Source organism: Mastigoproctus giganteus, chromosome 2 (assembly GCF_048544385.1).
Source record: "Mastigoproctus giganteus isolate SK-2022 chromosome 2, ASM4854438v1, whole genome shotgun sequence".
Taxonomy (NCBI): domain Eukaryota; kingdom Metazoa; phylum Arthropoda; class Arachnida; order Uropygi; family Thelyphonidae; genus Mastigoproctus; species Mastigoproctus giganteus.
This window is the reverse complement of record NC_143576.1, coordinates 150,795,502-150,817,246: the sequence shown is the minus strand read 5'-3', so window position 1 is coordinate 150,817,246 and position 21,745 is coordinate 150,795,502. Positions and strand designations below refer to the sequence as shown.

General features: G+C 39.2%; 1 protein-coding gene across 1 annotated transcript in view; it reads right to left on the bottom strand.

Annotated features, from left to right (window-relative positions):
• The window catches only part of LOC150089661 (uncharacterized protein ZK1073.1-like), a 505,123-nt gene that overhangs the window by 271,869 nt on the left and 211,509 nt on the right, over positions 1–21,745 (bottom strand). The window contains exon 3 of the mRNA XM_090389582.1: positions 14,584–14,647. Coding sequence (XP_090245708.1) covers positions 14,584–14,647 — 64 coding nt within the window. The remainder of the gene's footprint in view (positions 1–14,583; positions 14,648–21,745) is intronic.

The following is a 21,745-nucleotide window of genomic DNA, read 5'->3' as shown; positions in this document are numbered from 1 at the left end:
ATTGAATTAAATTGGAATCATGACTCTGACCAGAGCAGCAAAGCAAAAGGCTCAAGCTAATGGGAGTGCTGTGGTTCAGGGGAGAACTGAGGGGGGCAGTTGCCCTCTGAATCACAGTCTATTAAAATGCACTGTTTGCTTGATGTTTGCGGAGCAGTCGGGTACGGGACATGATACTGCCAAGGGGGATGTCTTTGTGTGTGCACGATGTAAGGAGTGCAAGGAAATCAGGCGACAACTCAGCGTTGTTATGGGCCTTTATGAGACCTTGAAGGACAGGGTGGATGCCCTCGAAGGAAATAAACTGAGGGGCCCATCAAGCTCTCAGCTGCCCACATCAACGCCAGAGCTTGCACTTGGTCATCAGGCAACACAGGGGCAGCCCCCTAGGCAGAATGCGCTGGTCCCACAGGAACTAGTAGTTGTTGGTGACTCTATTGTCAGGGAAACGGGGAACATGCTTTGTAAAAAGGATAGGTGGAATAGGACCAGGGTATGTCTGCCAGGGGCAAAGGTTGATGACGTTGTAGAGCGGATATCATCTTTTAAGGGCACAAAAGGTGATATAGTTGTACACGTTGGCACTAATGATATTAAGAGTAGGAGACCGGCGGAATTACTTAGCAAGTACAGGTCACTGTTGAAAAAATGCCGTGAATTAGGGTTGAACTTGAAAGTGTCTGCAATTCTGCCCAGACACGATAGGAGGGAGTATATGATGAGAGCCTTGTCGATCAATTCGGCCCTGGAGGGATTGTGCAAGGCTCAAGGGGTAGAATTTTTTTCAGCCTGGACTGTACTTGTTAACAGGAGAGACTGCTTCTACAGGGATGGGATCCACTTAAATAGAAAGGGTGCAAGAATTTTTGCTGATGCTGTCGAGGCAGTGTTAGGTGGGTCGGAAAACTGCTAGTTGGGGGGGATACAAGGACTAATAGATTAACAGTAGCCACTGGCAGAGGTGGAAGTGATTCTTGCACTGCTTCTATTCAAATGAGCAGAAGTCTGAAAAACAAGATGCAGGATATTTCAGAGACTGCTGGTAGTCATTGCGTTACAAGTAAACACATGGGTTGTGTTAGGGTAGCTAAGAATAGAAACAGGTGCATGTATACCTGCGTGTACACCAATGCTAGGAGTTTGGTAAATAAATTTGATGAATTTGAGGTATTGCTCAAAACATCAAAGGCAGATATTGTTGGGATATCAGAGACGTGGTGTCACACAGATATAAGTAATGCGGAACTGGAATTTGGGGAATACAATGTATATAGAAAGGATAGACAGGACAGGAGGGGAGGAGGGGTTATGCTATTAATTAAGAAACACATAAAGTCAAAGGAAGTGAAGCCAGTTGACATCGATGGACAGGGCAGTGTCGAGTCAGTTTGGTGTGACATAAGCATAGGGAAATCAAAATTGAGAGTAGGAGTGTGCTATAGGCCTAATGACTCTGATGAGTATAATAATATATTGTACAGGGAAATAGAGTGGGCCAGTAAATCAGAGAGTCTTATAATGGGGGATTTTAATTTCCCAGATATTGACTGGAATTTGTGGGTTGGTCACTCGCACACTAGCAAGGCTTTTGTGGATTTATTGGATGATTGTTTTCTACATCAGCATGTTCGTGAGGCAACAAGAGGGAGCAATACTCTTGATCTGATTATCAGTAGTGATTCTTCATGCATTAAGAACCTGCAGATAAATGAACCACTAGGTGGCAGTGATCACAGTGTGTTGAAGTGGGATTTACTCAAGGAGGTAACTACCATCAGAGGTAAAGGGAAGGGTTTTTGTTTTCGTAAAGGCAACTATGATGGTCTGAGACAGTATTTAAATTCTATACAGTGGGACCAACTGATGATGTTACCAACAGCAAACTCAAAATGGGAAGCATTCAAGGAACTAATCTTGGTGGCTACCAGGCTTTACATACCAACTAAGAAATATTGTTCAAGGTTTAGGCCTAAATGGTTGTCAGATGGACTAATGAGACATGTGGCAGAGAAGAAAAATGCATGGGATACATACAAATTAATGGGTGACATGGAAGCCTATGATAGATATAAGTTGGTCTGTAACCAAGTCACAAAGGAGATTAGGCAGGCAAAGGCAGACTACGAAAAATCCTTGGCAAAGGATGCAAAGAAAAACAGAAAGGAGTTCTTTACATACTTGAACTCGAGAAGGAAAGGGATGAATCAGATTGGTCCACTGGATATTGATGGTTCAACAGTTGAGGATCCTACTCAGGTGGCTAACAATCTAAACGAGTATTTTGCATCTACATTCACGCATGAGGAGTTATTCAGGAAGGAGAATGATGTAGGTAAAGTAAACATTGGCAGTGAGCTGGATGATTTTGTAATAACTGAGAGGAAAGTGGAGGAGAGATTGTTGAGGATAAACATAAAAAAGGCACCTGGGGTGGATGGGATCTATCCAGTTATATTAAAGGAGGCAGCAAAGGAAGTATGCAAACCCCTAGCCATAATTATGAGAGCTTCTTTGGACTCAGGGGAGGTACCCATAGACTGTAGATGTGCAAATGTAACCCCAATTCACAAAGGAGGATCAAAGGCTGACACAAGTAATTATAGACCTGTTAGTTTAACTTCTGTTCCAGGTAAATTAATGGAGGCACTGGTTAAAGAAGCACTGCAGGATCATCTAGACAAGAATTCAGTTATAGCTCAGATGCAGCATGGTTTTGTTAAGGGCAGGTCTTGCCTGACCAATTTGATTGGATACTATGATGTAGTCACAAAAGAACTGGATGCAGGGAATAACTATGATATTATATATTTGGATCTTAGAAAGGCTTTTGATACTGTTCCACATGGTAGACTGCTGCACAAATTGGAGCAGTGTGGCATTGGAGGCAAATTGCTGCTATGGATAAGGGGATGGTTGAGTGGCAGAAGACAGAGAGTGGTAATCAATGGACACTGCTCAACGTGGACTAATGTTATTAGTGGAGTTCCTCAAGGTTCAGTGTTGGGTCCATTGTTGTTTTCGGTGTTTATGAATGATATTGATGATGGGATATCAAGTTTAATGTCTAAGTTTGCAGATGATACAAAGGTTGGCAGGGTCGTTCAAGGACACTACTGACGCTATGCTGCTGCAACAGGATCTGGAAAGGTTGAACAGATGGGCTGAGAGGTGGCAAATGAAGTTTAACATTGACAAATGTAAAGTACTACATATGGGTAACAGTAACCCCAGAGCAATGTATCAACTCTGCGGTACTACACTGACAGTGGTGGAGAATGAAAAGGACCTGGGGGTAATTGTGCAGGCAGATATGAAGTTCTCTGAGCAGTGCAGACGAGCTGCAAGAGTAGCTCATGGTGTCTTGTCAATGATATACAGGAATTTTTCTAGCAGGAATAAGGAGGTGATTATTCCCTTGTAGAAGGCAATGGTTAGGCTACATCTTGAGTACTGTATACAGGTCTGGAGGCCTCATTTCAAGAAGGATGTAGAGCTGCTGGAACGGGTACAGAGAAGGGCAACAAGATTAGTAAATGGAACAAAGGGTTGCTCTTACGAAGAAAGGCTTAAGTTTTGCAAATTACAGAGTCTGGAGACTAGGCACCGGCAAGGTGATCTGATAGAGGTGTATAAGGCTTTGAATGGTTTGAGCATGCTCAATGCCAATGGGATTCTTCATCTTTCTCAGAATAATCACCTCAGAGGGCATAAATTCAAATTGAGGAAGGATGGATGTCGGATAGATGTGCGGAAATTTGCCTTTGGCCAGCGGGTGGTTGGTTGGTGGAACCGACTTCCATCACTTGTTGTTGAAGTTGATAGCCTAAACAAATTTAAAGCTCAACTGGACAGGTATTTCAAACGAACGGAGGGGTGAAATGGGAGAGGGTTTTTTTTTTTTTTTTTTTTTTTGGCTAATGCTGAATAAGCTTGCTTTCTTGCATCATATGCCTCTACTAATGCTAATGCTAATAATCACCTCCTTATACCTGCTAGAAAAATTCCTGTATATCATTGACAAGACACCATGAGCTCCTCTTGCAGACCGTCTGCACTGCTCAGAAAACTTCCTATCTGCCTGCACAATTACCCCCAGGTCCTTTTCATACTCTACCACTGTCGGTGTAGTACCACAGAGTTGATACGTTACGCTGGGGTTACTGCTTCCCATATGTAGTACTTTACTCTCAACCCATCTGCTCAACTTTTCTAGATCCTGTTGCAGCAGTGTTCTGTCATTAGTAACCTGGCCAACCTTCGTATCGTCTGAAAACTTGGACATTAAGCCTGATATAACATCATCAGTATCATTTATAAATACACAAAACAATAATGGACCCAACACTGAACCCTGAGGGAATCCACTAATAACATTAGTCCATGAAGAGCAGTGTCAATTGATTACCACTCTCTGTCTTCTCCAACTCAACCATCCCTTTATCCACAGCAGCAAATTGCCTCCAGTGCCGCACTGCTCCAACTTGTGCAGCAGTCTTCCATGTGCAACAGTATCAAAAGCCTTTCTAAGATCCAAATATATGATATCAAAGTTATTCCCTGCATCCAGTTGCTTTGTGACCACATCATAGTATCCAATCAAATTGGTCAGACAAGACTTCCCTTTAACAAAACCAAGCTGTATCTGAGCTATAACGGAAGTCCTGTCTAGGTGATCCTGCAGTGCTTCTTTAACCAGTGCCTCCATTAATTTCCCTGGAACAGAAGTTAAACTAGCAGGTCTATAATTACTTGTGTTGCCCTTCGATCCTCCTTTGTTAATTGAGATCACATTTGCACATCTCCCGTCCATGGGTACCTCCCCTGAGTCCACGGAAGCTCTCATAATTATGGCTAAGGGTTTGCTTACTCCTTTGCGGCCTCCTTCAATATAACTGGATAGATCCCATCCACCCAAGGTGCCTTTCTTATGTTTATCTTCAACAACTTCTCCACCACTTTCCGCTCAGTTATTACAAAATAATCTAGCTCACTGCCAGAGTTTAGTTCACCTCTGGCATTCCCCTCCTTGAATAACTCCTCTTGTGTAAATGCAGATGCAAAATACTCATTTAGTTTGTTAACCACCTGAGCAGGATCATCAACAGTTGAACCATCGATATCCAGTGGACCAATCTGATTCATCCCCTTCCTTCTAGAGTTTATGTAGGTAAAGAATTCTTTGCTGTTTTTCTTTGCATCCTTTGCCAAAGATTTCTCATAATCTGCCTTTGCCTGCCTAACCTCCTATTTGACTTGGTTACCGACCAGCTTATATCTATCATAAACTTCCATGTCACCCATTAATTTATATGTATCCCATGCATTTTTCTTCTCTGCTACATGTCTCATTAGTTCATCTGACATACATTTAGGCCTAAAACTTCAACAATATTTCTTAGTTGGTATGTAAAGCCTAGTAGCTTCCAAGATTAATTTTTTGAATGTTTCCCATTTTGAATTTAATGTTGGTAACATCATCAGTTGGTCCAACTGTATAGAATTTAAACACTGTCTCAGACCTCTGTTGGTTGGTTGGTTCTTGGGTTTTATTGGCACATTAGCAACTAAGGCTATAATGCGCCAAAACCAGGGATATATAAAAATTTTAATTTCACTGACCAAATTACTTAGGTCACCATGTCAATGTATAAAATAACAAAGGTATAAAATGTAGAAAAGATAAATCAATAAAGAAATAACAATAACATGTAAATTTTAAATACAAGTAAAAACCTTTATTGATTTAAAATAGCTAAAAATAGCAGACACATGGTCATTGTTGGATAAAATCTGACAGTGTATACAGCTCAGTCAGATGATTAAAAGCGGTAAAACGGATATTCTAAAATCCGGACAGTCAATTAAAATGTGTCTGATAGTTAAAATTGTGCCACAGGACTCACACATAGGAGGGTTATCAGCCCTCAGCAAAAACGAATGAGTCAAATGACTATGTCCTATGCGGGTCTGGGCAAGAATAACTTCCTCCTTACGATTCCTGTGCAGACTAGACTGCCACGGTTCAATTACAGGCTTTATACGATATAATTTATTTGTAGTCTGTCTATTCCACGAATCCTGCCATTGGGTGTGTCTCTTCTGGTGTATTATTTGCCCGTAGTCTGTATAGGGAACTGACAGGCAGCGATTATTATTGGGAATTGCTGATTTGGCTGCGGTGTCAGCCAAATTATTTCCCCTAATCCCAATGTGGCTGGGAATCCAGCAGAAGCAGATATTAATGGAGGACGTGAATCTTCTGCTGAATGCTAGACAGAACTGGATGAGAATTACATCTCACAGTTATTAAAGCCTGTAAGGTGCTGAGAGAGTCGGAATGTAAAATGAACCGCTGGTATTGGCATTTACTAATGTGATCCAAGGCTAACTCTATAGCGTGCAGCTCTGTAGTAAATATTCTGCATTCAGAAGAAATCTGCTCCAATGTAGTGGTGTCTGTAAAGACAGCAGCAGATCCCACATATGATTCCGACTTCGAACCGTCTGTGTAAACTGGCGCGAAGTCAGAATGTTCAGTTCGGTGTGCTGAATGAAGCTGCAGGTAGACAGATAATGGAGTGTCCGACTTTCCCCAATTTCTAAGGGAGAAGTCACATGTTGGAACATGAGCATGCCAGGGTTGAAGGGGTTGCTTTAGTGTTTGGGCAACTTTGTCTACCTTGATATTAAGTTCTTTGAGTAGCTCTTGGAGACGAATACCAAAAGGACGATTGGCAGTCTTACGGGTGTTGTACAAATTTTCCCATCGTGGCTCAAAAACGAATGGCCACATAGGATGGTCTGGCAGGGATTTCAGTTTTAAAGCGTATTTTAGAGACAACTGCTTACGTCGAAGTGATAACGGTGGTTCGTTTGCTTCGACGTATAAGCTCTGGACAGGAGATGTTCGAAATGCTCCAGTAGCGATATGGAGAGCGTGATGATGGACAGGATCCAGCCATCAAAGTACACTGTCTCTGGCCGAATTGTATACCAGGGACCCGTAATCTAGTCTGGATCGTACAAGTGCACGGTAGATGTGTAGTAGGGTGCATCGATCTGCACCCCAGGATGTAGAGGAAAGAGAACGCAGAATATTCAGCCCTCTTGTGCACTTTGTGCGGAGTTGACAGATGTGATGCAGAAAGGTCAGCTTTTTATCAAATACGAGTCCCAAGAATTTTGTGTCCGCCGCTACTGGAATAGCATTTTGTCCGAGCCTTAATTCAGGTTCAGGACGAAGATTACGTTTACGACAAAAATGTACGCAAACGGTCTTCTCCGGTGAGAACCTGAAGACATTAGCAAGTGCCCAGGAATTAAGGCGATCCATGGCTTTTTGCAGTTGTCTTTCAGTAACCCTCATGTTGCATGGCTGACAAAATATGCTAAAGTCATCAACACAGAGGGCACTGTTTACAGTTGGAGGAAGTTGTTCTGCGATGGAATTTACTTTGATGGCGAAAAGCGTGACACTTAAAACTGATCCTTGTTGTACTCCCTCATCTTGGCTAAAGGAACAAGAGAGTGAGGATCCCATACGAACTTGGAAACATCGATTGGCTAGAAAGTTTTTAATAAAAATGGGGAGTTGCCCCCTAGGACCAAGGCTATGCAGATCTTTTAAGATGCCAAATCTCCAAGTTGTGTCGTACGCTTTCTCCATGTCAAAGAACACTGACACCAGGTGTTCGCGTTTTAGGAAAGCATCCCGGATGGATGTTTCCAGTCTAATAAGATGGTCCAAAGTGGACCGGTTCCTTCGGAAGCCGCACTGAATGTTGGAGAGAAGGTCATTTGATTCTAAATACCATATTAAACGAAAATTAACCATTCTCTCCAGGATTTTGCACAGACAGCTAGTCAGAGCAATAGGACGATAATTTCTAGTGACTTTTGGATCCTTTCCTGGCTTAGCAAAGGCAAGAATGGTTGCCTTGTGCCAGGAATCCGGAAACTGTCCTTCAATAAAGATTCTGTTATATAGAAGGAGTGATCCATAGATTTTGGTGAAAGATGCTTAATCATTTCATAAAGGATGCCATCTGGTCCAATAGCACTTGCTTTGGAAAGAGTGAGGGCTCTTTTCAGTTCCTGTATAGTAAGTGCCTCGTAGGGATAAAGGCTCAGACTTAAAATTAAGTGGTTGTTTTTCAATTTTATATTTCAGGACCAGGAACTCTGGGGAATACGGAGCTGTTGCAGAGATGTTAGAGAATGTTTCCCCAAAGGAATTGGCTATTACAGTTGGATCTGCAATAGTGCATCCATTATAATCTAGGATTGAAGAAGGGTGGGATGTATATTTTCCCTTCATTTTTCTGGATTTTATCCCAGATCAACTTAGTACTAGTGGACTGGGTAATCGATGAAGTAAAATAGATCCATGATTCCTTTTGACTCTGATGGCGGATGTAGCGTGCTTTGGCTCGTGTGCGTTTAAAGGCTATAAGGTTGGTCGTGGTAGGATATCGGCGGAATATCCCCCATGCTTTGTTTTGAGCCTTTTTTTTGCTGCTGTGCATTGTGAATTCCACCAAGGTTTGGGAAATGCTGGAAACCGGGCAGATGTTTTTGGAACAGCATTCACAGCTGCTTGGACGATAATTTCTGTGATGTACATTACTGCATCATTGATAGGCTCCTGACTGACGGTACTGAGGTCAAATTTTGCTTGCTGTTGGAAGGCAGTCCAGTTAGATTGATCAATCTTCCACCGTGGGAACCTGAAAGGAAGACACGATTTACTGAAAGGCATTCCGATTTACTGGCCCACTCTTTCTCTGCACATCATTATATTCATCAGAGTCCTTAGGCCTATAACGCACTCCTACTCTCAATTTTGATTTCCCAGTGCTTATGTCACACCAGACTGACTCCACACTGCACTATCCAGCGATATCCACTGGCTGTACCTCCTTGGATTTTATGTGTTTCTTAACTAATAGCATAACCCCTCCTCCCTTCCTATCCTGTCTGTCTTTCCTGTATACATTGTACTCCCCAAATTCCAGTTCTGCATTCCTTATGTCTGTGTGACACCACGTCTCTGATATATCAACAATATCTGCCTTTTTTGATGTTTTGACTAACACCTCAAATTCATTTCCAAAACTTCTAGCATTGGTGTACATGCAAGTATACATGCACCTGTTCCTATTCTTACCTACCCCAACACAACCCATGTGTTTACTTGTACCGCAATGACTCCCAGCAATCTCTGAAATCCCCTGCATCTTGTTTTCCAGGCTGCTGCTCATTCCAATAGAAGCAGCGCAAGAATCACTTTCACCTGTGCTAGCGGCTACTGTTAATCTATTAGTCCATGTATCCCCCCCCCAATCTACCAGTTTTTCGACCCACTTAACACTGCCTTGATAGCATCAGCAAATATTCTTGCACCCTTTTTATTTAAGTGTATCCCATCCCTGTAGAAGCAGTCTTTCCTGTTAACAAGCACAGACCAGGCTGAGAAAAATTGTACCCCTCGAGCCTTGCAGAATCTCTCCAAAACCAAAATGATCGATAAGAATCTCATCATACGTCCTCCTATTGTGTCTGGGCAGAATTGCAGACACTTCAAATTCAACCATAATTCATAGCTTTTTTACAACAGTGACCTGTACTTGTTAAGTAATTCTGTCGGTCTCCTACTCTTAATATCATTAGTGCCAACGTTTACAACAATATCACGTTTTGTGCCGTTAAATGATGATATCTGCTCTACAACATCATTAACCTTTGCCCCCTGGCAGACATACCCTGGTCCTGTTCCACCTACCCTTTGTGCACAATATGTTCCCCGTTTCCCTGACAATAGAGTCCACCAACAACTACTAGTTCCTGTGGCACCACCAAACTCCTGTATTTATAAGATTTTTAACTCCTGTAATGACAAATGAGGACTATTTGTATCCATATATCTTCGAATAAATAATCAGAAACGAATGCATTAATTGGCAGGAGTAATATTTCGGCACACAACCAGTGCACTAAAAGTAGATACTGTAAAATTTTTTTTTTTTTGGGGTAGCGGCGGTGGTTCGGATAACTGATGTTCAGATAATTGGCATTCTACTGTATTAAAAGTGAAGCTGGCTTCACTTTTAATATTTACATACAGAAATGATCCAACAACTATAATGAATATAAGTGATATTAAAAAAGTGAATAAGTATAGAAAAAAGAGTAAAGACTTTTACCTTATATATTTCAAATGCTGACTGAATTCTCCTTATTTCACCATTTTTAATTGTACTTTGTTTTGGCATGTCCTGTATATTAGGAACAGAGGCTCTATACTGTCAACTTTTCATGCAATTCTGCTGCTTTATTCTTGATAACGATACCAGGGTTGTGTGATATGTGACAATATATTTATCAATTTTCATTTTTTATTTGTACACTTGTGTATAATTTAATTTAATGTTTTTTAATGTAAAACTACGGGACTTCATCCCCTGCTCACTGCATTCGCTTCTTTCGATAAAATAAAACAGAATGCTTAAAGAAACTTTCGACACCATGTGTGACTCTCCCTCAGCTATGAATACATAAATACATTACATATGGAAATCAAGAATGGTATCACATGGTCATGGTAGATAAACAAAGCACGTGCACAAGGTTTATCTAGCATGACCATGCTAAAACAGAAGCTTCTGTTACATATTTTAGTATTTGTTACATATTACCACGTAACCCGCATCCCTCTTCTCCCATTGGCTGAATAAATATCACTAGGTGGAAAATTATTTTAATGTATACAAAGATAATTTTTTTCTTTCCTTTCTTTACTCTTTTTCTATATTTCTTTGCTCTTTTAATATCACTTATATATATATATATATATATATATATATATATATATATATATATCACTAATATATATACATATGTGGGAAAAGAGATATAGATATAAAGTTTAATTGCAAGAAAGTAGTATGAATTGTAATTCAAAGTAAGAATTATAATAGTTTTATATAGCTAGATGTTATAAAATTTGTTTTTGTATCTGTAGTAACAAAAAAAAAAAAAAAAAAAAAAAAATAGTATGGAGCTCAGCAGAAAGAATCTATACGTTCAGAAAACAGTAAACACTGATGCTCCTGAATTCCAAGGCATCACCAAAGATAATTGGTGGCTGGTGATAAAGATGATACCATACTATCTAACATTCCAAAACTTGTGAGGACAGGTGCATTATCCTCTGGGATAGCTGAAGGAGCAAATATAAATAGCAAAACAAGGATAGCTGAAATCTTGGATTATGTGTGTGTGAAAAAAAAAAAAAAAAAAAAAAATCGATTGGGAGTTCTCATTAGGGCGGCCTCCATAGCCGAGTGGTTAAGTACAGAAGTGCAGTAACACACACTCATTGAGTAGACCGGGGTTCAAACCCCTGACGGCTTAATATGGCTGATCTGCCAACCTGCACTGTACCAGCATGACAGATTATGGTTCTTTTCCCCTCAGCATGAATCTTTGAGGAGCCTGCAGTGGATTAATAATGGCTGCAGTTTACTTGTTTTTTTTTTTTTATATCATTAGGAATTTCAAATATGTAGATTGCTGACGAGAAATAAATCAGCAACTCTTTGGAAAGGTCAGGAAGAAATCAGGTACAAATAGAGACAAATTTTGTTTTTCTTTGTGTTGGCTAAATTGGTGGTGTACAAATCAGTAAAAACCATGTTGGGCCAGAAGTTATATAGTGATAGGAAAAAGCCTAATAGTCAAAAGCAGTGCAGTTATTGATTATCCTGCCAAAGCCATGAGGCCTGTCAATTTGAGGCATAAGCACAATAGCAGCCATTTAAAGTGTTGGGACCATTTTTAAATCTCAGAAATTTTTAAATGAACAAAATTGAGGAATCCTATTTGATCACCAAGAAAATCCTAAGAAGGAAGATGTCTGCATTGTCATAATTACAATGAATCTGATTATCCAGAGGAAACTCTGTGGGGGATGTCTTTTGTTGGGCATAATGGCACAAGGGCAACTGGGCCATAATGCACAGGGGTGAGTGAGGTAAAGGAGAATTTTTACAACATACCAGAAACAACAATTACATTTGCAGCAGAGGTACTGATGGGCATGGAAATTTAAATTAGTGCTAACGGTACCTATTAAAGACATTTTCAATTATCCAGCAGTGACTGACCTCAAAGGGAAACTAGCATTTTGCATAGTGACTGAGAATAGAATTAATTCACAACTGAGTGAATTTATATGGAAATTAATATGTTAAGTATTGTGAAAAATTCCATAAGATCATAAACAGAAATCTGGTGTTCCTGAAATTTAGTGAAGTTTCCAAAATAATACTTAAACAAACCAAAATAACTTTTTTTTTTTTTTTTTTTTTATAAATGTAAAAAAAAAAGCCATACTGTCGCTCTGGAAAAACTATAAGGAAAGGACTTTAGAACATGAGCAAGCAAGAAGACTATTCATACATTGGCTATTAATGGTAGCCAGTATATTATTGATAGAATACAATAGTTAAAATACATTTAAATTATTCACACTACCCACTTTCAAAACTTCCAGCTAGTGCTGTGGAAGTGGGTAGTTTGAATAAATTAAATATCAAAAGGCTTAAGCAAATTATTACGGGGGCTGTTTGTTGTTGTTGTTATTTTGGTTTTTAGGAGCATTAGCGACTAAGGCCATATTGCTCCCGGGATATGGGGTGGTTATTCCCTGACCTTTCTGCATCCTCCGTATTTGGTGGTCATGGACTCGAATCCCGGCCTAATCAAAAAGCGTGTGCTACGCACTGCTGCTCCTGCCCACCTGGCTACAGAGGCGCCATTATGGGGGCAAACAATTGTGAATATATTCCCCCAGGTGATGCTGTATTAGCTTGCTTCCTTGCATTATAAGTTGCAAACAATTTGCATCCCAAAGAAGATTTTGTGGAACAGAGCATATAAGGCTTTTGATCAAAACGTTTTATGAATTACCTTAAATCTTAGCATTAGCAGAGGCATTTGATGCAAGAAAGCAAGCTTATGCAGCATGTGTATTGAGTAGGATTTACACTGATATTTTTTGAGCAAGTGCACACCAAGGGGGCCAATTTTTTTTTTAGCTTTCTACAATTTTTATGATTATTTTTAGTTTTATTAAAATGGTGTATAATGAAAAAATTGTCATAAACAGTTTTATGATATTTATTGTAATATTTATACATAATTTATTCCAGTAACAAAAATTGCAATATTATTATTTTTATATTTAATGAGAGATTTGATACTGTTTATTTTTATCATTGGATCAATATCTGGATCGGTATTTGTCGTAGCAATGCACAAAGTATTTTCTAAATTTATGTCATAAATTCCATTAATTAAAAAAAAAAAAAAAAAAAATATATATATATATATATATATATAATAAATGGCAGGCCCTTTATTGTATATATTTTGAAAATGACCCTAGGCCATTTTATGCATGTTTGTAAGGCAATGGTTAGGCCACATCTTAAGTACTGTATCCTCACTTTAGGATGTGCACCTGTTTGAACAGGCTCAGAGAGTAACAAGTTTAACCAGGGACATGAAGGGCACTTTTACCAAGAAAGACTTCAGGTTCTGCAAACTGCAGCACTGGCAAGCTAAGCACTTGTGAGGAGACCAGTTGAAGTGCATAAGACTTTAAATGGATATTGGGTAAGCTAAATTCTGATTTCCTCTTTCTTGGGCCGCACGCATGCACACAATATAAATTTAAAACTGAAAAAGGATGATTGTAGGAAAGATGTACAAAAAATTTTTTTGGCCAGAGAGTAAATGATTGTAAGAACAAACTTCCATCTGGTGTTACAGGAGTGAATATATTTTGGATCAATTTAAGGAAAGATTACATGAATTGTTAGACGGAATATACAACTGATTCTTCTCCCCCAATGCATAAGCTTGCTTTGTTACATCTTTATTCACTTCTAATACATTTACAGTGATAGTGATTTGACCATATGGCCAGCAAGTACCAGCATAATAAACATAAAAATGCAGAGGCGATATTCACACAGGATAGAAAGTTAGCAACACTAAAATTAAAGCTGTTAGAGAATTCAACTATGGCGTGTCTATTTCCCATGTCTGTGAGTGATATGGCCTGAAAAAGGGTTAGACATTAAAGACAAAGCTAGGCTTATGGAGTTTAAAGAGTCTGACTCTGAAGATTCATTAGTATGTCAACTTCAGCTACTAAGCTCTGACACTGAATTTTTTATTATTATTTAACTTTATTCAGCGTTTCTAATATATCAATATATAGAATGATTTAAATTAAAAGTCGGCAACAAAATGATCTCAAAAAAAAAAAACCTCCAGATTTAATGGACATCCACCCCCAATTCATTATACCATAAAAACCAAGTTTAGTGTTGTTATTATTATTATTTTCACTGAAATTTCTGTAATCTGAGCCCTTAAGTGACATTTTTCATTGTTCAATAAAACACATACGATTAGCTTTTTCACGTGTTTTGTATTATACGTGCTTTCCCAGACCATTACCTCTAGTAACTGAGATTCAACTATCAACTTATATGATTGAGGAAAACTACTTACGATTACTACCAATATCATGTACAGTTAGAAAAATTGCCTTCTTTTCAAGATTGTCAAGGTCTCCCTGTAAAATAAAACTGAATCATTAAGTGTTTCATATAAAATGAGAGATTTAGAAATACAGAAATTTTCAGGCATTTTATTATACAAATATAAAACTGAGGGGGAGGCTAAATTATTTTGCCTGCAAAGAATACATTGTCTTTGGTGCCCCAATACTTTTGATACCATACTCTGTTTCAATAAGTGACTGAAAATTACAATTTTAATATGGTATATTCATGCAGCCCTTACTAGTTCTAGTTCTAACAACTGTGGGAACTTGTTTTTGCTTCTTTAGCTGGATCGACAATTGTGGGGGTTTTGCTTTCTTTATCAGTATTATAGAGGTGTTAATTTGGAGCTCTACTGGACTTAAGCTATAAAAGTTCCCCTCCTCTTTCATATTTCCACTGCACTATCTGACTGCAGGATTCTGAGATAGTTCAGGGATTACTGGCTCAAGGAGGGTTAGGTATTCCCCCTCAGATTTAATACAATCTTTTTTTTTTTTTTTTCTTTATAGCAGCAAGCAAGTGTCAGTATCTATGAATAACTATAAGCAATAAATTTGGTAAAAAACAATTTTTAAGACACACTGATGAATAATTACAATGTAGATACATATCTATATACATATTTGACAATTTCATAGGTTCTCACACACTTGAAGGGTTAAGGTTAATCAATTATCAACAACAGTATAGCAGTAACTATGTATTCATTACTTAGACATTCTCTTCTTGATTATCAATGTTCAGTCTCACTTGGTTGACTCATATCATACACAGTACATAGCCTATTATGTGCACAATTAACATTTGTATAATGGTACGTATACATCAATATATTCGATCAGGGGACCTTTAATCATAACAATTAATCTGTTTCACAAAGAACTTCCCGCACTGCTACTCCTGCCCACCGTAGCCAGGTGGGCAGGAGTAGCAGTGCGTAGCACAAGCTTCTTGATTAGACCGGGGTTCAGGCCCATGAAATATGGAGGATATGGAAAGGTCAGGGAATGACCACCGCATATCCCGGAAGCAATATGGCCTTAGTTGCTAATGCTCCTAAAAACCAAATAACAGAACTTCCCTTTAGAAATCATATGCTTTTAATTAGTCATACACATACACTTTTAATTAGTCATACCATGTGCTACTGCAACAGGATCTAGATAATTTGGGCAGATGGGCTAAGAAGTGGCAACTGAAGTTCAACCTTGACAAATGCAAAGTACTGCATATGGGTAGAAGTAACCCCAGAGAAACGTACCAACTGTGTGGTACTACACTTAAGGTGGTAGAAAATGAAAAAGACCTGGGAGTAATTGTGCAGTCAGATATGAAGTTTTCTGAGCAGTGCAGACAGGCTGCTAGGGCGGGTCATGGGGTTTTGTCAATGATATATAGGAATTTTGCTAGCAGGGAAAAGGAGGTGATTGTCCCTCTGTATAAGGCAATGGTCAGGCCACGCCTTGAGTACTGCGTACAGGTCTGGAGGCCTCATTTTAGGAAGGATGTAGATTTGCTTGAGCGTGTACAGAGAAGAGCAACACGATTGGTGAGGGGAATGAAGGGATTCTCTTACCAAGAGAGGCTTAAGTTCTGCAAATTGCAGTGGCTGGAGACTAGGCACCTGCGCGGTGATCTGATTGAGGTCTATAAGGCCTTGAATGGGTTGAGCACGCTGAATTCTGATGGGATCCTTCCACTTGTTCAGATTACCAACCTACGGGGACATAAGTTCAAATTAAGAAAGGACAGATGTAGAATAGATGTGCGGAAATTTGCCTTTAGCCAGCGGGTGGTTAATTGCTGGAACAAACTTCCATCTGTCGTTGTGGAAGTTGATAGGTTAAATAAATTTAAGGAGGAACTGGACAGGCATTTGGAGGGAATGGTGTGATTTTTTTTTTTTTTTTTTTTGGCTGATGCTGCATAAGCTCCTACACTTGCTTTCTTGCATCATGTGCCACTACTACTACTACTACTACTACTACTTGATTCGTTCTAAGAGTATTTTACTTCTCATTGATTTTTTTTTTTTTTTTTTACCTATTCTAGTATACTACCAACTTAATTCAACCCACTTTATACTAACATTACTTTAACTACAGTAAATAATCCGTCATATACACTCTGCTATTTGTTCTTCTTTGGGTACATATGTAAAGTATTTGTGTATATTTGTTGTTGTTGTTGTTATTTGGTTTTTTTAGGAGCATTAGCAACTAAGGCCATATTGCTCCGGGAATATGCCGTGGTCATTCCCTTGACCTTTCCGCATCCTCCGTATTTCGTGGTGACGGGCTGGAACCCCGGTCTAATCAAGAAGCGTGTGCTACGCACTGCTGCTCCTTCCCACCTGGCTACAGAGGCGCGTTTTTTGTGTATAATTGTAATCAATTTGTTAGATGTAGAGTTCTCACTATATTCTTATTACTTTGTATGCTACACATTACAATTTCCATAATCATAATCAGTCTCATTATTTCACTCTTACAATTTTAATAGTTTGTTCCGCCCCCTAATATAACTATTTAGTCATTCACTTACTTGGGATACCCTTCCATTCTTGTTGGAATTTCAACTGGCAGTTCCTTCTGGAGTTTTAGAGATGTTCTCATATAGCAAGGGTTCTGGATTTCAGGATGATTACGATCATTGGCATCCATGGGCTGCATACATCCTGGCGACACTGTATATATTCAATGAAATGGCCACTCCCGGCATATACGATCAGGATTTCTTGATTCTCTAAACAGCTTTGATACAACCCAATGATTCTCTCCTTATAGGCAGATGTTTACCATTATCTTTCCACTTTAACGCTCTTTATCTTTTCGTTTCATTGGGGCCTTGATTACACTAAAAAAACTTCCCTTCTCCATAATTATTTTTACTACCATACTCCTTACCAAAACGTTTCCCGATTGTACTCCTTACTAAAACGTTTTAGACTCCGCGCCCTTTCCCTCTTTTTTTCTTCCTTGAAGCTTTCTACTAATCAGAGGGCTTACCGCAAAATTTTTCATACTGTTTTTTTTTATTTGGAATTTAACCCCCCCTTTTCTCTAAGAATTACTCTCCCTTTCACATTCCTAATTAATTACACTCTATATTAGGAAGTGATCGATAACATATTTGATGGGTAACTTCACCAGCATACTGCACTGCTACATTCCCGGTGTATGATTCAGCATACCTTCAGGCATGACCAAGATTATCTTTCCCACTAGTCGAGATTTTTGTTGCTTTTGTGTGATACAATACAAATTAAAATTATTTGCATTAATTTACTCATTTAATTCAATCATTACCATTATCTCTTTTTAATTTTTTATTTCATTAATTTTTTCATAGGTCGTACTGCAATTGTATATAAGGTTCTTTGCCCTCTTTTTTGTAGTCCAATGTTTCTGTCTGATTCTCTAATAGCCAATACATGTAAGTCAATATCCTACACAACAGTTATGGCTAAAGGATTACAAAATATTTTAAAGTTAACAAAATATTACAGTATGCTATGCTATTACGAAATAAAATATTACAACATTTAAATGTTTTTTTTTTATAACAATTATAAATGAAATAGTTTTTTTAAAAAATGCTACAATACAATTTTAGCATTAGTAGAGGCATACGATGCAAGAAAGCAAGCTTATGCAGCATCAGCCAAAAAAAAAAAACCACTTCCATTTCACCCCTCCATTCGTTCCAAATACCTGTCCAGCTCAGACTTAAATTTATTTAGACTATCAACTTCCACAACAAAAGATGGAAGTCTGTTCCACCAATCAACTACCCGCTGGCTAAAGGCAACCTTCCACACATCTATCCTACAACTGTCTTTCCTCAAATTGAATTTATGCCCTCTCAGGTGATTATTCTGAGTAAGAGGAAGAATCCTATCTGCATTGAGAATGCTTGAACCACTCAAGGCTTTATACACCTCAATCAGATCACCTTGCAGGTGCCTAGTATCCAGATACTGTAATCTTCAAAACTTAAGCCTTTCTTCGTAAGCGCAACCCTTCGTTCCATTCACTAATCTTGTTGCCCTTCTCTGCACTCATTCCAACAACTCTACATCCTTCATAAAATGAGGCCTCCAGACCTGTATACAGTACTCAGTGTGTGGCCTGACCATTGCCTTATACAAGGGGATAACCATCTCCTTAACCCAGGAGAAATATTAGCATTAGTAGAGGCATTTGATGCAAGAAAGCAAGCTTATGCAGCATCAGCCAAAAAAAAAAAAAAAAAAAAAACCACTTCCACTTCACCCCTCTGTTCGTTCAAAATACCTGTCCAGCTGAGCCTTAAACTTATTTAGGCTATCAACCTCCACCACAAGGGATGGGAGTCTGTTCCACCAACCAACCACCCGCTGGCTAAAGGCAAATTTCCGCACGTCTATCCTACATCTGTCTTTCCTCAATTTGAATTTATGCCCTCTCAGGTGATTTTGCTGAGCTAGAGGAAGAATCCCATCAGCATTGAGCATGCTTAAACCATTCAAGGCTTTATACACCTCTATCAGATCACCTCGCTGGTGCCTAGTCTCCAGACACTGTAATTTGCAAAACTTAAGCCTTTCTTCGTAAGAGCACCCCTTTGTTCCATTCACTAATCTTGTTGCCCTTCTCTGTACTCGTTCCAGCAGCTCTACATCCTTCTTGAAATGAGGCCTCCAGACCTGTATATCTCTAGGTGTGGCCTGACCATTGCCTTATACAATGGAATAATCACCTCCTTATCCCTGCTGGAAAAATTTCTGTATATCATTGACAATACTCCATGAGCTACTCTTGCAGCCCGTCTGCACTGCTCAGAGAACTTCATATCTGCCTGCACAACCACCCCCAAGTCCCTTTCATTCTCTACCACTGTCAGTGTAGTACCACAGAGTTGATACGTTGCTCTGGGGTTGCTGTTTCCCATGAGTAGTACTTTATATTTGTCAATGTTAAACTTCATTTGCCACCTCTCAGCCCATCTGCTCAACCTTTCCAGATCCTGTTGCAGCACCATAGTGTCAGTAGTGTCCTTGACAACCCTGCCAACCTTTGTATCGTCTGCAAACTTGGACATTAAGCTTGATATACCATCATCAATATCATTTATAAATACAGAAAACAATAATGGACCCAACACTGAGCCCTGAGGGGCTCCACTAATAACATTAGTCCACGATGAGCAGTGTCCATTGATTACCACTCTCTGTCTTCTCCCCCTCAACCACCCCTTTATCCATAGCAGCAATTTGCCTCCAATGTCACACTGCTACAATTTGTGTAGCAGTCTTCCATGTGCAACAGTATCAAAAGCCTTTCTAAGATCCAAGTATATAATATCAAAGTTATTCCCTGCATCCAGTTCTTGTGACTGCATCATAGTATCCAATCAAGTTGGTCAGGCAAGACTTCCCCTTAACAAAACCATGCTCTGTCTGAGCTATAACTGAAGTCTTGTCTAAATGATCCTGCAGTGCTTCTTTAACCAGTGCCTCCATTAATTTTCCTGGAACAGAAGTTAAGCTCACAGGTCTATAATTACTTGTGTCAGCCTTTGATCCTCCTTTGTGAATTGGGGTCACATTTGCACATTTCCAGTCTATGGGTACCTCCCCTGAGTCCAAGGAAGCTCTCATAATTATGGCTAAGGGTTTGCTTACTTTCTTTGCTGCCTCCTTTAATATAACTGGATAGATCCCATCCACCCCGGGTGCCTTTCTTGTGTTTATCTTCAACAGTTTCTCCTCCACTTCCTGTATATCACTGACAAGACACTATGCGATACTCTTACAGACCGTCTGCACTGCTCAGAAAACTTCATATCTGCCTGCAGAATTACATCCAGATCCTTTTCATTCTCTACCACTGTCAGTGAAGTACCACAGAGTTGATACGTTACGCTGGGGTTACTGCTTCCCATATGTAGTACTTTACATTTATCAATGTTAAACTTCATTTGCCAATTCTCAGCCCATCTGCTCAACTTTTATAGATCCGGTTGCAGCACCATACTATCATAAGTGTCCTTAACAAACATGTCAACCTTTGTATTATCTGCAAACTTGGACATTAAGCATGATATACCATTATCAATATCATTTATAAATACAGAAAACAACATTGAACCCAACTATGAACCATGAGGGACTCCACTAATAACATTAGTCCACGAAGACAGTGTCCATTGATTACCACTCTGTCTTGTCTTCTCCCACTCAACCATCCCTTTATCCACAAGAGCAATTTGCCTCCAATGTCACACTGCTCCAATTTGTGCAGGTCTTCCATGTGCAATATTATCAAAAGCCTTCCTAAGATCCAAATATATGATATCAAAGTTATTCTCTGCATCCAGTTCCTTTGTGACAACATCATAGTATCCAATCAAATTGGTCAGACAAGACTTCCCCTTAACAAAACTATGCTGTGTCCGAGCTGTAACTGAAGTCTTGTGTACATGATCCTGCAGTGCTTCTTTAACCAGTGCTTCCATTAATTTCCCCGGAACAGAAGTTAAACTAACAGGTCTATAATTATTTGTGTTGCCCTTTGATCCTCCTTTGTGAATTGGGGTCACATTTGCACATCTCCAGTCCATGGGTACCTCCTTGAGTCCAAGGAAGCTCTCATAATTATGTCTAAAGGTTTGTTTACTTCCTTTGCTGCCTCCTTTAATATAATTGAATAGATCCCATCCAACCCAGGTGCCTTTATGTTTATCTTCAACAATTTCTCCTCCACTTTCCTTTCAGTTATTACAAAACCATCTAGCTCTCTGCCAAAGTTTAATTCACCTCTGGCATTCCCCTCCCTGAATAACTCCTCATGTGTGAATGTAGATGCAAAATATTCGTTTATACCTATCAGTCAACAGATGGTTCAACTGTTGATTAACCATCAACAGTTTAAACATCAATATCCAGGGGACCAATCCGATTTATCCCTTTCCTTCTAGAGTTTACATAGATAAAGAACTCTTTGCTGTTTTTCTTTGCATCCTTTGCCAAAGGTTTCTCATAATCTGCCTTTGCCTGCCTAATCTCCTTTATGACTTGGTTACAGACCAGCTTATATCTATTATAGGCTTCCATGTCACCCATT